The sequence below is a fragment of the Tenrec ecaudatus genome, chromosome 11 (assembly GCF_050624435.1).
Source record: "Tenrec ecaudatus isolate mTenEca1 chromosome 11, mTenEca1.hap1, whole genome shotgun sequence".
Lineage (NCBI taxonomy): Eukaryota > Metazoa > Chordata > Mammalia > Afrosoricida > Tenrecidae > Tenrec > Tenrec ecaudatus.
This window is the reverse complement of record NC_134540.1, coordinates 69,396,219-69,414,480: the sequence shown is the minus strand read 5'-3', so window position 1 is coordinate 69,414,480 and position 18,262 is coordinate 69,396,219. Positions and strand designations below refer to the sequence as shown.

The window sequence follows — 18,262 nt, the reverse complement described above, 5'->3', positions numbered from 1 at the left end:
GAACAGTGACCAGCAGGATGGAGTCTCTGCCTTCCCGCCGGTCCCCCTGTGGTGGGCCAAGGGCTCGTGATGGCTCAGAGAGGGGCCACTAGCAAAGGCAGCCAGCCCTTCAGAGCAAGCCGAGGTTGCTGCTGGGCACAGGTGGCTGCGAAGAGTCCAGCAAGTGACCTCCCGAGAATATATGGGGTTGAAGGGAGGCTGGCATCATGACACCATGAGGGGAGAGCTTTAAAAGGGAGGTTGGGGGGGGAAGATGTCATACTTCGGACTGTGTAGTATCCAGTGCTGCTAATCGAAAGGTTAGCAGTTCGGAATCACCAGCCACTCCTTGGGAGAAAGGTAGGGCTTCCTACTCCCATGAAGAATTAGTCTCCGGAATCCATAGGGGCCGTTCTGCCCTGTCCTATAGGGTGGCTGTGAATCGGCATCCACTTGGTGGCAGTGTTTTGTTGAGGCTCCAATGAAGATGGCATAGGTGCGCCCACAGAGTGAAGCTGGACTTGGGCATAGGGACTGGGCTCAACCATCATCAGGCATGGTCCGGTGTCTTCTGTATAACAGTGGGTGTAATGGCACAGTGCTGTCTGTCCCATTTCTCAGCGCCTGGATTGTAACCTATTTTCCAAGTCTGCTGCTACAATCGTTACTTAGTCTGTGATCAGTGAATCCATTCCAAATAGGGGATGCAAGTTTCAAAACTTTGCAAATGCTCACCGGGAGAAATGCTGAACATTTCGCCTTACCAAAGCAATGCGTGCACATTCCAGGGAATGTTGAAAATACGGATTGGCAAATAAGCAAAAGCAAACCAAACCAAAAGCCCAAACCAGGCGTGATCCACTCAATCCCAACACCGGGTGACTGCCGACATGCAAAGCAGGATGACTCCCCATTGCGTTTTCAAGGCTGTGACCCATTGTTCTTAAGGCTTGAACCCCCATTGGGGCTTCAAGGCTGTGTAGGAAGCAGATGGTCAGGATTTTCTTTGGCAATGCCTCTGGGAAGGTGGGACCCACCACCTGCTCAGTTCATAGTGGGCACGTAGCCCATGGTCCTAGGCAGGGAGTGCTATGGTTAAACACACAAACAAATATGAACAATTAAAATAAAAAGACTGCCATTGAGTTGATTCCCCTTCACAGACCTTAGACCTTATCTAGGGTTTCCAAGTCTGTGACACTGTATGGGAGCGGTCAGCCTCGTCCGTCACCTGCAGAGAGGCTGGTATGTTTGAATCGTAGATCTTGCAGTTAGCGGCCCAGCACTTGTCTGACCGTGCCACCGGGCAAACAGACAGATAAGAAATACCTCCCTCACCATCCTTTCACCCAGAGGAACTGGTAGCTGGTTTATATTCATAAATGCCAGTCTGCTTCTTCTAAATGCAGTAGCTATATGCAGCATTTTTATTATTTAAAAAAAATCAAATGACTTGAATTATTATTTTTTAATGTTTTTATTATTTAAAATATCAAAATGGGATGGACATATATACTGTTCTCATCATTTTAATTTTAGAATTATAAATGCTAGGGTTCATGTTTGGCTTCTCCACCCAGGAGTTTTGTAGACCAAGGCATTTAAAAATAAAAATAAAATCGATTTCCTCCTGTGTAAAATGTGGGTGATAGTAGCACTCACCTTACAGCAGTGTTTCTCAAAGTGGGTGGCATCGCTCCCTGGGGGCCCCTGGAATGATCCAAAGGGCAAGGGGGCTGTACAAGCAGATACCTACCCTGTATCCTGGATTATGGCTCAGAGTATAAAATTTATTAGTTGTAATTGGTGTTTTGTTTTTGGATCGGATGCAGTACAGAAAATAAGTTTGGAAACCTATTCTTAAAAAGGCTGGTGGGAGGATTAGATGATTCATACACACACATACGTAACTTTGTAGGGCCAGCTCACAGGCACGTAGTTCATGTTGACTGAATGCTTAGCAGTATTACTGCTTGACCATTTCGTTCATCGTGGCTGTACATAGCATAATGTAACATTCATTGCATCTCTTACGGTGGAAAGTTACTGGACCAATATTTGCAAGTTGGGTGTCCACTTGCGAGCGATCATTCGTCTCCATCCACATTAGGGTAAAAATGGTCCTTTGTGTGGACATAAAGGAAAGCGCACTCCTCGAGCTGGTGATGTCAACGCAGTGCATCTGCTGTTCCTTGCTGTCAATATTTGCACATTGTGCGGTTACAATAATAATCAGGAAAATCCCCAAAGCAGTTTGGAATTTGGAAAGACGTATGAAATGTGAGGCAGGAACTTAGAAAATCCTTAACTGCCAACATATTGCCTTGATGTTGTCGTGCACAGAGGAGAAAAGAGAGGGAAAAAATAATTCCTGCGCTAGACTTTCCTGGAGTAAGTAGTCCAAGGTCCCTGGGAGAACAGAGGCCTTTGTTACAGACCGTTCCGGGCCCCATCAGAGACCTAGAAGGACAAGACCTGGAGGCCGTGGGGAGTAGTTGGGACTCTCTGGGATCTATCATTGGACTCACTGGAGGGTTGCCAGTCTGCGGGGAGGGGTGGTATGAGATGATGTTTACTTTTAAAAGATCAAAACTTGGAAGCTGACTCAAGAATGCCTATGGACATTTAAAGGCCTGAGACTATCTAAAGCACTTCCTGCACAGGGACCAAGTCGGAGGACTCTACCTGATTTCCTCACTAATTGTGATTGTATGGGGCGGGAATAAGGGTAGGCAATTAGGTTAATGAATAGAATGGGGTTCAGAAATAAAACCAGATAGAGATGAACATTTTTTTTTTTTTACAGTGTCAGCATGGGAATTGAATGGGGGCAAGAAGAGCCTTTTTAACAAATGTTAATGCTGCCTACCTCATATTACACACAAAAATTAATTTGAGCTGGATCATTCACCTAAGCAGATACTCTGTAACGACATAGTTTACGGAACACAGGATTGACTTGGGGGCAGGAAGAGGTTTTGAAGGGAATCTCCGAAAGAAAACACAGTTCAACTGGTCTTCACTAGACTGAAAAACTGCTGGTTACCAAAGAGACCATTAAGAGAGTACAAAGGCAATCCATAAATGAGGTCAAGATGTCTGCAATGACTCTTGCTGACAAACATCTTGCGACCTTCCTCAGAGAATTTGTATTCAGAACATATGAAGAATTCCTGCAGCTCAACGGTAGAAAAAAAGACAAGCAACCTGCTTTCAAAAGTGGTGAAAGACTTGAATCGACAATCCATAAAATATGTAGATGGCCAATCAGCCCATGAAAATGCCTCAGCCGAGATGCAGCTCTCTCACCGGAGACATGCGTACTCAAACCGGAACGGCATTCCCTTACACGCTGCCAATACCAAACGGTGACCAGGGTGCGGAACTCCTAGAACTCACACACGTGGTGGAATTCTATAACCATTTTGAAAAATCTTTTGGCAATTTCTTGTAGAATTAAACATACACATACCTTTTAACCCAGCAATTTTATTTCTAAGTATTTACTACAGAGAAATGGAAACATATCTACAAAAAGATAGTGGCACACAATTTTTATGTTAACTCCACTCATAGCAGCCCTCAATTAGAAGCAGTGAATGTTTATTAAGAGAATAGACAAGTTATGGAATATTGATATATTGAATGCTACTTGGTCATAAAAAGAATGGACTATGAATCTACGCAACAACATGAATGCCTTATTTGCATGCAAGATGGAGCTGGGTAGACAGATGATGGCTACCGTGTTGGTTGCAGCTCACAATGGTCTTACACGGTGGCACAAAGTGCTGTCTGGCCTGGTACCACCCTCACGATCACTCGTGTGTTTGAGTTCATCATTGTGGCACTGTGGCTGTGGTGCCAGTCTGCCCCTGAGACACCAAACAGACAGACACCAAACAGACAGGCACCAAACAGCCCACGGTCTGTGATTCCAGCGATGTCAGCTCAGGAAGAGGCAAAGCTCGTCACGCATGTGAAACATGGCATCGTGCTGCCTGTGGCCTTAGGAGCCCTGGTGGAAAGTGGTTATGCCTTGGCTTGGAGACCGTAGGTCATCACTGGGAAACCACCAGCTGCCCCACGGGAGGAAGATGCGCTGCTCTACTCTCAGGAAAAGTCACAGTCTCAGAAACCCAGAGACACCGTTCTCCCCTGCCCCGTAGTGGACTCGATGTCCATGCGTGGTGGGCACTCACAGGGGCGGGTGGTGGTGGGCATGTGTTGCATGTCTTAATTGGGGTAATAGTTACACAGCTTGGCATCTCAGTGAGTGTACACTTTACTCTGATACAAAGGATCGTAGTGCCTTATGTTTGGAGGCTGGGAGCAGGGATGCAATTGAGGAGACAGAGATGGAGGTAGGGAGATGTGAGAAGTGGCCAGACTTGCAGTCTCTTTCAGCAGGAGTGTCAGGACTGGTTAGACCAGTGGCCATGAGGCCCGCTTTGATGGAGTCCTTGCAGCCCATTTGTTTAGTTGATTTGTGCATTTTCCCCGACCTCTTTTCTTTCTAAAACAATTTGAGGCTAATTGAGTCTGTGTATTCAATCAGACTGAGAAGCCGTAACTAAAAGTAGAAAATTGGAACCAGAGGACAGAAGAAGAAAAGGCCAGTCTGGGGACTGATCCAGGGAAACTGATACTAGGGACTACCAGAAAGCTGTTTACCTGTGACTCATTGACATGATGTAAGCGGACAGAGGCAAAGACATTTGACTGTGGACAAGAGAACGACGGACAACATCGTGAAGAATGGGAAGAACTCCAGAACAGCTCATTGTGCTCACGGGGAGCCCGTGCATGGCTCCAAAAGCAGCCCCGTGGACAGAACAAGGGAGTGCTGGGCAGTTCGACATCAGGAAAGGTGTGTCTTGGGGTTGTATCCTTTCCTCGTGCTCACTCAGTCTGTAAAGGGAGCAACGAGTCTGCGGAGTTGGACTGTGTGAAGAATCCATCCCCAGGATTGGAGGCAGCTTATTAATAATCTCTGATGCGCAGAAGAAGCAACCTTGCTTACTGAAAGAAAGGAGCACTTGAAGCCCTTGTCGGTGAAGATCAAAGAATGCACCCTTCAGTATGGATTACCACTCAATGTAAAGGAAGCCAACATGTTTTCTGACTGGAAGATAGACAACCTCATGATAAATAGAGAAAACATTAAATGTGTCAAGAATTTAAGTTTACTCGGATCCAAATCAATGCCCAGGAAGCAACAATCCAAAAATCAAATAATTTATTCAATTAGGCAAATAGGCTGCACGAGGCCTCCTTAAAGTATGTCACTTTGAGGACTAAGATGCACTTGACCCATGCCTTGGTATTTGCAGTGGCCTCATCTGCATGGGAAAGCTGGACACTGAGTGAGGGCGATCACAGAAGAACGGAGGCATTAGAAGCGGGATGCTGGCGAGGAGCAGTGATGTGTCAGGGACTGCCAGAGGACAAACACGTATGTCTTGGAGGAAGGAAGTACAGTTTTACATACTTTGGACATACTGCCAGGAGGGACAAGTCCTGAATTGCTCCATGAGAAAAAGATGAGGCTTTCTACTCCCATAAAGAGTGTTGGAAATGACGACGGCAACAAATGTACAAATGTGCTTAACACAACGGATGAATGGATTGTGATACGAGTTGTAAGAACCCCCAATAAAATGATTTTTAAAAAAGTTACCGTCTTGGAAACCCAAAGGGACAGTTCTGGGAGTACATGCTTGGTTAAGTAGAGGATCCTGGGAAACAGAGGAAGACCATCCACAGGTGGATTGACACCGTGGCCACAACAATCGAGAGGGTGCCATGGAACCAGGCGGTGTGTTTTCGTATTGTCCATAGTCTCTGTGAGCTGGAACCGACTTCATAGCTAACACCAAACAGGAAACGGAAGTCAGGAATTTCCTTTTGCACAGAGCCCTTGTCCGGTACGTGAATTACTTTATTTGGCCCTTCTTACCATGGTCTCCACCAAATGCTTGGGGTGTTGTTAGACACCGTTGAGCGGGTCCTGACTCACAGCCACGCTGCGTTCAACAGAATGAAACGCTGCGCGGGCCTGAGCCGTCTCATGATTGTCCTTGTGTTTGAGCCCACTCGTACAGCCGCTGTGCCAACCCCCCTTGTCGTGGAAGGAACGTTTGGGTAGGATTAGGCAAATTTGAGATACTTGTGGCCCACCCAGGGGATAGGATACCTTGCTAACGATGTAAGTAAAGGGCTTGGCACCCTTGTGGGGCTGGGACCCTACAAATACGTTGTATGGGACCCTCACACGGGGAGTGGTCAGTTTTGTCATCCCGTTAGGCTTAAAGGAGCCATCCCAGAGGTGGAAACAGGGGAGCCTCGTAACTCCCAAGAAAGAAGAGCTGCAGTAGAATGTGCCCTCTGCACTAGCGATCCCTGAGCTGGGAGCTTCCTTGATCCAGTAGACAGGAAGCTGTGACCGTGGAGCCGGAGAGCGATGGCGAGAAGCAGTGGCAGAGGAGCCGCAGAACCACAAGACGCTCGAGACAGAGTGGGGGCTTCCCCGCGCCCAGAGCCAGAAAACCTGCTGGGGGAGCCAGGGGAAGGCTTGCTGCTGGGGGAGTGGGGTTCCTCTGGTCTCTGGTCACGGTGGTGGGTTTGCTGACCCATAGAACTAGAACGGAATGTCTTCTGGCTGAGGCACACTGGAGTGGAGTACGTCAGAGCACTTTTTGGGAGAGTTAAACGAGCTTTGTATTGCTCGTCCAAGTAAGGAAGAGGCCAGACCGAGGGCCAGAGAGAGGCCTGCCTGGGAACACAGCTGAGGAGAGACTGTCCTGATCCAAGACCTCGATTCTAAAGGTTCCTGGACCTGAATTGTAACCTGTCACGTTCCTAATAAATTCCATAAGGATGGTCTTTGAGTTCAATGTGGCCACAGAAACAAATGATTAAATCCAACCGAGGCGGAGAGACTGCATGAGAGGGACGGTTAGTGCCAGCCCTGGGGAAAAGGTTGAAGGGCAGAGGCTTGTCTGAACTCTGTCCCTACAGACTCAGCCTTGGGTGGCTGATGCGGATGATCTTGACTCTATCCGTTCCTCCTGAAGTTAGGGAGGTCACCCTTTTAATACCTTGACTAGGCACCTCACTGAGGCTGCCAAGGGTGCCACAGACTGGCTCTGATGGTTCCTTTAGCATTTCGGGGAAGACAGTTCGGACTATACAAACAACCAACATCGAACCACGGTCATTTTAATTGAAGGGACCATCTTGTTTGGAAGGAGCGAGCCCTGGGGTTATCGGGGTTATGTGTTGGCCTCCTAACTACAAGGCAAACAGTTTGAAACCGCAAGTTGCTCCGTGGGAAAAAGATGAGGTTTTCCACTCCCATGAAGAGTTACAGTCTTGGAAACTCAAAGGGGCAGTTCCACTCCATCAGTCAGAATAGACTCAGTAGCGATGCGTTTGGCCTGGTTATATCTCCTTTGTAGACTTTCTGGCCTTGTGAAAAGAAAATTCCATCTTTGCGGCATTTGAGTTGTACCAGTCTCCCATCACAAAGGCCTGCCATGTGGAGTGCGCTCCGAAGCTGTGGGAATCTGATGAAAGCTGCCTTCCTCTGTGTGAGGGGAATTTATTAATAGTACGTGTTAATAGTGTGGCTACGATTAGGATAAGACTCTGGATTCTATTATCTCTGTCTTTGTAGGAGTATTATCGTTTACAAGGACTGCAAACACGTGCTGATACGGGGATTGAGTTTGGGTTGAATACATGAAGCTTAAGTCACCATTGATAAAAGAATCGTACTATTGATACAGGAAGATGAGTGCAAACATGGTCGCAGAAAGGTATACGTTGACTACTGAATGATTCGTGTTTAGGGCAATCAGGTAATGTGGCCCGTTGAGTGAAAGGCAAACCCGTCAGTATTAGACTTCCTTTCAGTAAGAACAGCTAACTGATCTGAAAAAAGAATGGAAGAAAGGAGAGAATTTACATGTGGAGAAGCTGTTAAAAAGGTATGCCAGTGAGGCAGCCAATCAACATTTGAGCCCAGCTCCAGTTCTCAGATTTTTGGTTGACTTCTTGAAATGGACGGACCAGTCCAGATGTATGTTTAAATCAGCATCAGAGCATGGATGATGAACCTCTGTTGGCATTGCCCATCAGTTACAATCGCAAAGATCTCTGCCATGGGCAGAGACTGGGGAAAGGAAATGACCGTCATAAACAATTTATCATGCGCCAAGACAGCTGCATTTGGAACGGGTTCTTCAGCAAATGTGCTTGAAATTTATTTCATATCGGTGGGTCAAAGTGATCAGAAACGGAGACCACCAATGACCAAGTCATCCCCCTGCATGGACAGTAGACATAAAGAGGATGAGATATGAAAAAGACAAAACAAAGATAAACGCCTGACAATGGAACCTACCGAGGGATTTATTTTTCCGTATGGCTTAGCTTTGGCCAAAGCTGGACAGGTGATTAAAGGCAAGGGGGAGTTTGTTATGATGATGTGAGACGGGTGACTCCCGCAGAGACCTGTGTGCACTCTGATGTGTTGGGACAGGTGCTGTGGAGGAAGGGTCTGGCGGTACGCAGCGGGAGCAGACTGGTGAGGAAACTGGGTTGTCAGAGCCCTACGGCTTCTTCCAACTTCCTAATGAAGGCAGTGAGTGAGAGTGGCAGCACATCTAGATGAGGAAGCTGAAAACCTGATTTCGGATTCTTGTCCTGTCATTGACCAGCCCCTGGTGACCCTGGTCAGATGGTCCCTTGACTTCCCCGAGTGTGGTGCTTTGCATCTGTTATGTAGGGTCAGTGATTCCTGTCCTGCGTGGCCTCCCGTGGGAAATTGCCATGAGAATTCACGTGTCAGAGGACACATGGACTCGCAGCAAAAGTCTGCAAGTGTCTGCTATGGTTGTGCTTCCTTATTTGCTAGTAACTAATTCTCCAGGGTAAGCCGAGGCTGGAGCCCCACAACGGTTTACGCTCAAGCCTGGAGTTATTTTAGGAAATAATCAATACAAGATGCATTGGGTTGGAGCCATGCTAAAAGTCATAAATCTTGACAGTCTGCTGTTCGATAAAATTAATAATGCCTGAGAGGAACATTGTAAATACCTTTGGGAAAGCAGAGAGTGTGTTTGGAGAGCGAGCTGAAGCCAATGTGGAAAGAGATGTCCAAGGACAGTTGGCTGTTATCCTGGTTAGTTCCCAGTGTACATGTGCGCGCACACACACCCAAGCACCAGCTTTCTTGGACGGGGTCTCAGAGGAGACCGATGTAGAAGGAAAAAGCTCTAACTCGCCACGATCAAGTCGATTCCTTCTCACAGCATCCCTGACGGACAGAAGACCACTGCCCCTTTGGGTTGGTGAGGCTCCTAAGACTTTACAGGAGAAGACAGCTTTACATTTTTCGGCAGAGCGACTGGTGGGTTCGAACCGCTGACCTTGCAGTTAGCAGCTCAATGCGTAGCCCACGATGCCATCAGGGCTTCTTTGTGTTTGAGGAAGATAAGCATTGATTCCAATTATTGTCCAATTTGCCTGCCACCTTCGGGGCCTACCACCTCCTTAGGAAATGCCAGCTGCCTGTGAATCTTAAAACAAAGCAGCTCCATGTGTTCTCTCCGGCTGATGGAGAAGACTGCTCATGCAGCTTTGGGATCGCTGCCAGGAGGACAGTGAGTAAGAAGAAGGTAAAAGGAGAGACCTGGCTTCTCATGACTCTTAAAGGCTCAACGTCCCTGAAACGGGCTCTGATTAGAAAGCAAAGAGAAGAACAGTGTTTTTGCTGCATCCAAATGTCCCCAAGCCTTCTGTCCTTGCAGCGAGACTGTCACGTGGATAAGAGCCGTTCCCTGTTGGTTGACATGTCTGTGCAGAGAGGCTACAGAGCTGGGCAGAACTGTGGATTTTCAGGTCTGAGAGGGTAATGCTGGGCAGCTGTGAAGGACAAGCCTAATGAAGACAAAATCCAGGCCTGGTTTGCTATTGTACAAGACCGAGTATTTAAACACTGTGCATATGGGTTCAAATGGTTTTAACTGCTCAGCTGCTAACCAAAGAGTTGGAGGTTCAAGTGTACAGGTGCTTCAGAGGAAAGACCTGGCAAGCTACTTCCAAAAAAAGATCATTCATTGAAAACCCAACAGAGCACAGTTGTACATGGACACTCAGAGGGTCTCTGTGAGTCAGAGTGGGCTGAGTGGGCACTGCTTGGTATATGTAACTGAGACCAGAGGGCCACAATGAAAGGAGACGAAAAGGCTTTGCTTCGGTAGACGTCTGGGACCCTTTCTTAATTAAAAAGTTAACTTTATTATGCTGAAGTTTTATTATAAAAGTTTTCTTTGCTTATTATTAAAAAATAAATAAGTTTAGAAGGCAAGAACACCATAAGGCGAACCTAACTGGGGTCTGTCTTTCAGGTAGAGAGAACGAAGGACTATGTCAGTCGAAGTCTTGTCATCGGGGAAGTCATCTCCATGGCTGACATGGCCACAGGAGTGAAGGTAAGAGGCGCTGGTCTCCCCGGCTCTTTGTGGCCCGGTGCCCGACTGGAATGGCCCAGAATGACACAGGTGACCTTGTGAGCGACCTTTGTTCTTATGGGAGCAGATGTTTTCACAATGATAGACCCCACAGTTTCCCTCCTCGACTCCTGCTTTATCCAGTCCTGGGCTTATTTTTTCCCTTCGCATTTAATTATACAGAGTTTCATTGCATTTGCGCCTCTCAATGGTTTTAGTTTGTTTTAATTTCACAAAAGTCACCGTCATCGTTTGGGGTTCACTTTTTACAATGAAATGCCATGGCTAAGGTTATCCGTGTAATTTCATGTCGCTCTATTTATTCAGGGTTTAATGAAAAGAACCAAGAGTATGGTTTGAGATGATAATACTCACAGGAAGTTGTAAAGATAGGACCCAGAGTTCTAGGACTCCTTACCCAGGTTCCCTTAGTGGTGGCTTCTCATGTAGCTGTGCCCCCAAAACCACATCTGTTGATGACCGTGGAGGCCATGTCAACCTGTAAAGACCTGATAGCACACAGTGGAAATGCTCCCTAGGTTTCCGAGGCTGTGGTCCTTACAGAGACAGACCGCCGCATCGTCCTCCTGCGGAGCGGCGGCTAGACAGATCTTGTTTCCATCTCATTCATGCTCACATGAACACCATCACGCATGCGTACAGGTCTATCTAGCTTGATTCCCTATCTACATGTGTATGACCACCACCAGAATCAAGACACAGGATCATTCCATCCTTATGAAGAAACTCCCTCCATGACTCCTGGCCGCTACTAATCTCTCCATCTTTATAGTTTTGGTGTTTGGCCAATGATATATAAATAGCAGCTCATTCCTTTTTGGTGGCTGCATAATATTCCGCCGTGCAAACATACCACCACATTTATCCATCTATTTTCTCATGTCGTTTCCCAGAACTCGCTAACGGAGAAGGTGCTTTTGTGAATATTCTTGTCCATGGCTGGCGTTAAACATGTGTAAACGTTTCCTTTAGGTTTTCAACCAAGAACAGAATTTCTAGTCACAGGATAAATGAGTAACGCCTGTCTGTTTTCTAAAGCTGTATCGATTCACATTCCCACCAGTAGCATTGAAGAGGATCTTGTGGATCCATATCCTCTCCCACATTGTCAATTGTTGGACTTCCTTTCTGCTGGTCACATGGTGTACAATGGCATGTCATTGTGGTCTTGCTTTGTGACTTCCAGGTCAGCAAGAGTTGTAAATGGAAACGCTTCCTTGGCTCAGGTGCGCGTGACTGTCACATCTCTTTAGGGTGCTCCGAGTCTCCCAACAAAGGGTCATTTGTGTGGCCCTGCACATGCCCTCCTCTCATTCCCTGGCCACCAGTGGGCCACCAAACATGTCTCCAGATCCAACCGTACTGCTCGAGTGTCCTTGCGGGTGAGAAGTGACGGCTAGAACCTGAAGACTAACTGATAGGCTGGGAAGCCAGGCCTGGTAACGGGGTGAGTCTAAGAGCTCGCTATTTCTGCTTTGTGCTGTGAGCGTCTTCTGTGGGTACAATTGGAAACGAAGGAGTGAAGTTGCGCCGTCGCATTGGGGAGAGGGCTCCGGCTGTGTTGTTAGCTGGACAGACTCTTGCCTCTGGCTTCTGGAGAGATGTGTCAAACACACCCCCGCTCTCAGAAATATTGGGGAGCCCTGGTTTAGACTTAAGGTCTTTAGTCAGTTTGTGCAATTGCCATATTGCACCCCCCTTTTTTCTTTTTGCCCGGCCCCTGGTGGATTGTCACAGTGGGGAGATCGCCACTGGGTGGGGAGCCCTCCTCTCCACCTCAGGGTCTGGCGCCAGGAACATGGGGCTGCTGGGTGAATGTCTGAGTGAATGGAGGAACAGCCCGTGGCGTAAAACACAAACGTTTCAACAATTTGCGGGGCACCTTACTTAGTTCCATTGTCCGAAGGACACAGTGGAAAGAAAAGTTCCGCGTCAGCTGGGCGATCTGAACATTTAGTGGTGTTAGGGGATTAGGGTTGTGTTTGTAGGCGGGAGAAGGGGTGTATGGTTTGGTTTAAAAGAAGAGCCCTTGGCTTTGACAACTACCTAGTGAAATGTTTAGCAGTGAAGTGCTGTGATACCTGGGATGGACTCGGGAAGAATGAAGGCCTTCAGTATCCCTGATGACGAATGGACAGGTTAGAGGTTCGAGTTCACCTAGAAGCTCCTGTGAAGGAAGGCTGGTGAGCCACTTCTCAAACTCAAGGTATTGAGACTCTGGGGAGCACAGTTCTAGTCTAACACATACAGCGGCCGTGACTGTGAATGGCCCAAAGGCAATTACTTACCCGTGAGAGGAAAGGTAAGGACATGGGCGTACGCGGGAAGTCAGATGGACCCGAGCCGTGAGAGGAAAGGTAAGGACATGGGCGTACGCGGGAAGTCAGATGGACCCGAGCCGGTCACCGTTGAGCTTATTCTCCTCTTCTATTTGCGTGAACACGTTTGTAACTGCAAGTTAGAAAAAGAAAGCACGGCTCCCGAGTGCTCCACAAGAACATTTGAGTATCTTGGAAGAAACAGGCTTTAAATATACTTCTCTGATCACTTTACCCTGCAGCTTAAAGCCCCTCTGCAGCTTCCAGTTGTGTTTTCGAAGGCCGGCCTGCCCTCAGGCCCCTGAGGGGTCTGGTCTCTCCAGACACCGAGTGTGCTATTGTCTCCTCCTCTCCAGGAGCTCCTCCAAACTGCCTTCCTTTGGTTCCTCTTACCCCCTGGGACCTAGGTGCCCTCACCCTAACGTGATCTTTCTCTTCCTTCCCCTGCTTGACAGCGACACCAGCTCATTCCTCAGGTCTCCACGCATTCATCCCTCCCTCTAGGAGTCCTCCTGAAACCTGCAGCTGACGTCCTCTCGAAGGGTCCCATCAGAGTCCACACCCCAGTGTGAACTCATCTGTTCATTTGTGGGACTGAGGTGTCTCTTAGCTCCCTGGAGGGCCATCCCTCGTGGACTATCCTGTCGGCACTCTTGGTTCCTGGTAGGTGTGCAGTGCATGATTATTGCTGGCTAAACAAAGACCTATCCAACAGGGCTACAACGGACTCACAACACATGATTTCTGCCACCCCTCTTTGCCTACCAAGGACCCCCTAGTGGCCTCGTGGTGGTTACATGTTGGGCTGTTAACTCTAAGATCGAGTTCCAAATCACCAGCTGCTCCTCCAGAGAAAATGGGGCTTTTTAGCACCCTTGAAGAGTTGGAGTCTTGAAGACCCAAAGTTTGACCTTACCATGAGTCAGCATAAACTCGAGGGCAATGAGTTTGATTTTCAGTTTTCTTTGCCTCCCAGTGCATCGGTCCCTGCTGAGGATTTCCTGGAAACTTTGGATAGAGGGAAGTGTGCAGTGTGTCCCCGGGTCCACCCAGAAGGGCTGGGGGTGTCTTTTATGTTGGCAGTATAGGCGGTGTCGGGAGAGAGGGACGTGGTGTGTTGGGACTCATTTCTGTGAACCCTGGGCTGGTGAGGGTTTCCCAGATCCCTCACCTGCCCCAAAGCAGCTCCTGGCCCCTGCCAGGTCTCCTCGCCACTTTCCCCACAGGGCCATCAGTATCAAACCCATCAAAGTCCTCCTTGTCCCAGGTCCATTTCCTCTCTGCCTCCAGACCTGTGTTTATCTAGAGGTGCTGGATATCCCTGACTCGCTCTGGACAGACACAGTGGTTCTCACACAGCCCAGTGCTGCCAGGGCCGTGTCTGGCTCTGAGAGCAACTCACAGCAAGGAGGGTGGGAACGCGCGCGGGGTGCCAGGGAAAGAGCTCTCCGCGCTGACGGATCTGATTCCTCACTCCAGCTTGGGAGGCAGCCCAAGGTCTCCTGCCAAAAACGTGGATGTGATCTGGAAGGCCAAAAGAAACGTGACATGTTGCCTTTTCTTCTCCTTCCCCACGACGGTTCTTGCTGTTTTCCTGGTTGGCCTCATTCCGCTCCCCTCTCTGGGGTGACCATCATCCCCCAACACCCTTCCAGTGCCTTGGCGCTTCCCAGTTGTCCTTGGAGCGAAAAGAGTCTGGCTGCACTCCAAGGCCATTTCTGTCTGACTCATCCTGGTAGACGCCAGGGCAGAGTTAGAGTCCCTGCGACGTTGGGCCACGTTCTGCCTCTAGGACTTATCATCCAGGAGACAGGCGGGTTTGTTCGGACACCTGCCCCCTCACTTTTGCCCCCTCACTTTTCTCTCCTGCCACGATGGCGCTGCTGGTAGCCTTTCCATAGATTTCAATCGTGGCAGCCCACCAGGAAGTCCAGGCCCTGTCGTGTTCTCTGTGCCCATGGCCCACTGAGGCTGCTGCCATCCCTCATGGGGCAGGCTGTCATGACCTCATGCTACTGGTAGTGTAGCTGTGCCTTTTCTCTGCCCCCAAAGTGAGGGAGGACAGAGGGAGCATTCCCAGACACACGGTACAGGTTTGAAGTTAGGTCGTCATGCAGTGCCCCTTGTGGATGTTATTTCTTCGCCAGTGTGTTACCTGCAAACGGAGCTCTTGTGTGTCTTATTGTCTGAGGGCTTCTAGGGACCTGGGCACTGGACAGTGATGACAGCAGTGGACAGGATGCCTGTGCTGTCCCTCGGGATGGGTTCATGCCCGTCTCCTGTCAGTCTTCACATCTCCATCCTGATTCTTCCCAACCCCGCTCCTCCTCCCTGGCTCCTTCTTCAAGCAGTTACTGGTCTTCCCTTCAACAGAGACTGAAGACTCAGCATTGCTCTAAGGTCCTCCTTTCCTCCTCCCAAATCCAACCCATCAGCACCCAAGATCTACCCCGAACCTTCCTAGTTCCCCACAACCCCCATGGGTGCCACTGCAAGTTGAGCTGTTACCTGCCCTTCTCTGCCCACCTCAGCAGCTGCTCCCCGAGCTGGGCTCCATCCTTCTGGCCCCACAGAGGGACAGTCCCAAGTAGAGGCAGGTCACAGAGGTCATCTGCTCTGGACCCTCCACACGCTCCCATCCACTGGGTCCCCTTTGGCCAGATGACCTACCATTCAGAGAAGATGACCTCTATCCTCCTGTTGGCCAGCACTTGGGGGGATGCCCCCACATGATAACTGACTGCGTGGAGTTGGACCATGCAAGGATGCCTCCGTTAGCGCTTCAGTCTGCTGTGCAGACCAGCAGGGAGGGCCACTCAGCCTGCCCCTGATGCAGCACTCCAGGTTTCCCCCACTTTCTACAGAGGAGCCTTGGTGGCTGTTTCCGGGATGACTAGAGAAACAAATCCAAGGACATTCACATGTGTGTAAGAGAGAGCTTTATATCAGGATGATCGTGTATTAGGAAAACAGCCCAGCCCAGTCCAGAGTCTGACATGAGCCCCTATGTCTGACACCAGTTTATAAATTCCCTTCAGACTCACACAAGACATGCAATGATGCTGAACGCAGGAAGACCACAGGCCAGTGGGTGGAAAGTCCGGTGGATCCAGTGGTGGTGTAAACATCTCAGCACTGTCATGGGTCTCCATGTGGTTCCTCTAGCTCAAGGGGTCTGATGCCATCAGCATAGCTCCCTGTGGCTTGTCAACAGGAATGTCAAGCAGAGAGAGAGTGTGTGTCCTCTTCCCAGGAGAAAAAGGAAGTTCCCAGAATCCTCTGATGGGTGTTACCTTGTGGGCTGATTGACAGGCTAAACTCCACCCCTTTGTTCAAGTTGGCAGATTATATAACTTTCACAGTGGCTCTGTGTGTTAGGCATTGGACTGCTAACCCCGAGGTTGATGGTTCAAACCCACCAGTTGCTCTGCGGAAGAAAGATGAGGCTGTGTGTTTCCATGAAGATTTACAGTCTCCAGTCAGAATTGACTCGATAGCAATGGGTTTGGTTTGCCTTTGCTTTGGGTACAGAGGAGGAAAGGATTTTGAAATGAGCAAGAGAATATAGTTTAAAGAATGTATTAACTACCTGTCATGGAGAATTGAGAGATGGGCAATTTGCTTTAGAAAAGATTTACTTTTCAGAACTTGACTTCTAAGGTGGTTTAGCGGGAACTCCCATTTGGATTGGTCGCATATTGCTGGGTGGGAATCAGTCATGCAATTGCAGTGGTTCTGTGGTGAAGCGTGCTGGGTAACCGGGGGTGGGGAGCTTCCTCCCAGGACGCTTTATGATTCTCCAGATGAAAACCTTTTGCTGTGTCAGATGTTACTAGCAAGCTTCACCTGGCTTGAAGGCTGGTGGTGATGACAGCCGGTCAGGGCCATGGGGAGCAGTACAGGCACCGTTTCGGGCTGTGGTGCCAGGTGATCTCACCTGTGTGGTGCAGGGACTGGTTCTTGAGGGAGACTGGTGACAGCTTCTAGCTGTGAGCTGGTTCTGCAATGCAGAGATGCTGTCGCCTCCTCTTTGCCAGGCGGGCTTGGTCTACCCTCTGCTCACTGGCTTTTATAGTGGACAAAAACCAAATCAACAACACCTAATTCAAACTTGAGAAAGAGGAAACAGTTACTATCTGCTTAAAAGTGAAGCATCTAGAGTGGGCTTACAGGGCAGACTTCAGGACCTGCGGGACCTGGTCTCTTAGCTCTGCTCTGTCCTGTACTCTCTTTTTAAAGGATGTGATGGCAAGATGCTGCCAGCCCCACCAGCCTTCTGTCTCCCTCAAATCTGTGGCATCCAAAAAGCCCCCCCGGCCCCATTTAGCTTCCCTAACTGCCCCACCTGGATCACAGGTCCATCCCTGAAAACACCCCGGTGGCCACAAGAATGATGATGCAGAGTGTGGCCTGTCCCGGGTGTGACTTGCAGCCGTAACGACCACGTGCACACTTGAGCTTTTCTCGTCCTAGCCACCGGTCATTCTCACCTGTCCACATGGCCCTGCTCCAGTCAGCCCTTCCGCTTCCCCTTCCTTCTCCTCAGCACTGAGTTTCTAAAGTTTGCAAGAAATCAGGCACAGTGCTCAGTTGTTGACTCTTGTTGAATCCTTGCGGCCACTGGATCAAGTGCCAGTAGGTATTAGACAACTTGATTGATCATGAACTCCAGCTCGACCTGCTTTCTCAGGATGCGGCCTTAAGCAAGTTGCTGCCCCTCTCTGGGCTTTGGGGTTCACATGCATGTGCAGGGGTGACGATCATTTCTTCATGGGGTGAGTAAGTGATAACTGAGCATGTGCCTAGGAGCGCAGAGTCTGGGGTCCATGGACACCAGGGAGTGTGCCCACCCATCACTGCACTTGTAGGACGAGGAACCAGAGGCCAGTGCTACATCACTGAACACCATCCCACAGCCAGTGGGCAGCCAAACTGGGGTTTGAGGAACAGTTGGTGCTCCGCTCCTAAGCTAAAGGTTGGCTCTGCCACTACACCCACCTGGAGGTGCCCCGGAACCAAGACCCGGTGACCTTCATGCGTAAAGCTTACAAGCAAGAAAACCCTACGGAGTCATTCTCTACAAGGGCACCAGGAGTTGGAATTGACTTTAGGGGAATGTATTTGGCTTTGGTTTTGTTTCATCTGAAGCACAACCAGCCTGTCCCCATTCTGCAGCATTGCCTCTCCCATCAGCCTTCATGGCTGCAGACAGTTCCTCCTGGGAGCCCTCCCCCCTGCCACCTGTGGTCGGTCGGCACCTGCGACCCTTGGGCAGACATCGTGTGGCACACATCAGGCACCGAGTTAGACCCTGAGAAGATGAGGCCGAGTAGCATTCGCAGCAGTCATTGGATGGGGATGGACAGGGCAACTCCGAGGGTGGAGGACTGCCAATCTGAGCTGGAGTGGCCTGGCTCGCTCAGAGGG

The 18,262-nt window shown here is 49.3% G+C and overlaps 1 protein-coding gene across 1 annotated transcript in view; it reads left to right on the top strand.

Annotated features, from left to right (window-relative positions):
• The first annotated feature begins 10,214 nt into the window (after positions 1–10,214).
• Positions 10,215–18,262, top strand: part of ACOXL (acyl-CoA oxidase like) — a 360,344-nt gene continuing 352,296 nt past the window's right edge. The window contains exons 1-2 of the mRNA XM_075562669.1: positions 10,215–10,232; positions 10,395–10,478. Coding sequence (XP_075418784.1) covers positions 10,215–10,232; positions 10,395–10,478 — 102 coding nt within the window. The remainder of the gene's footprint in view (positions 10,233–10,394; positions 10,479–18,262) is intronic.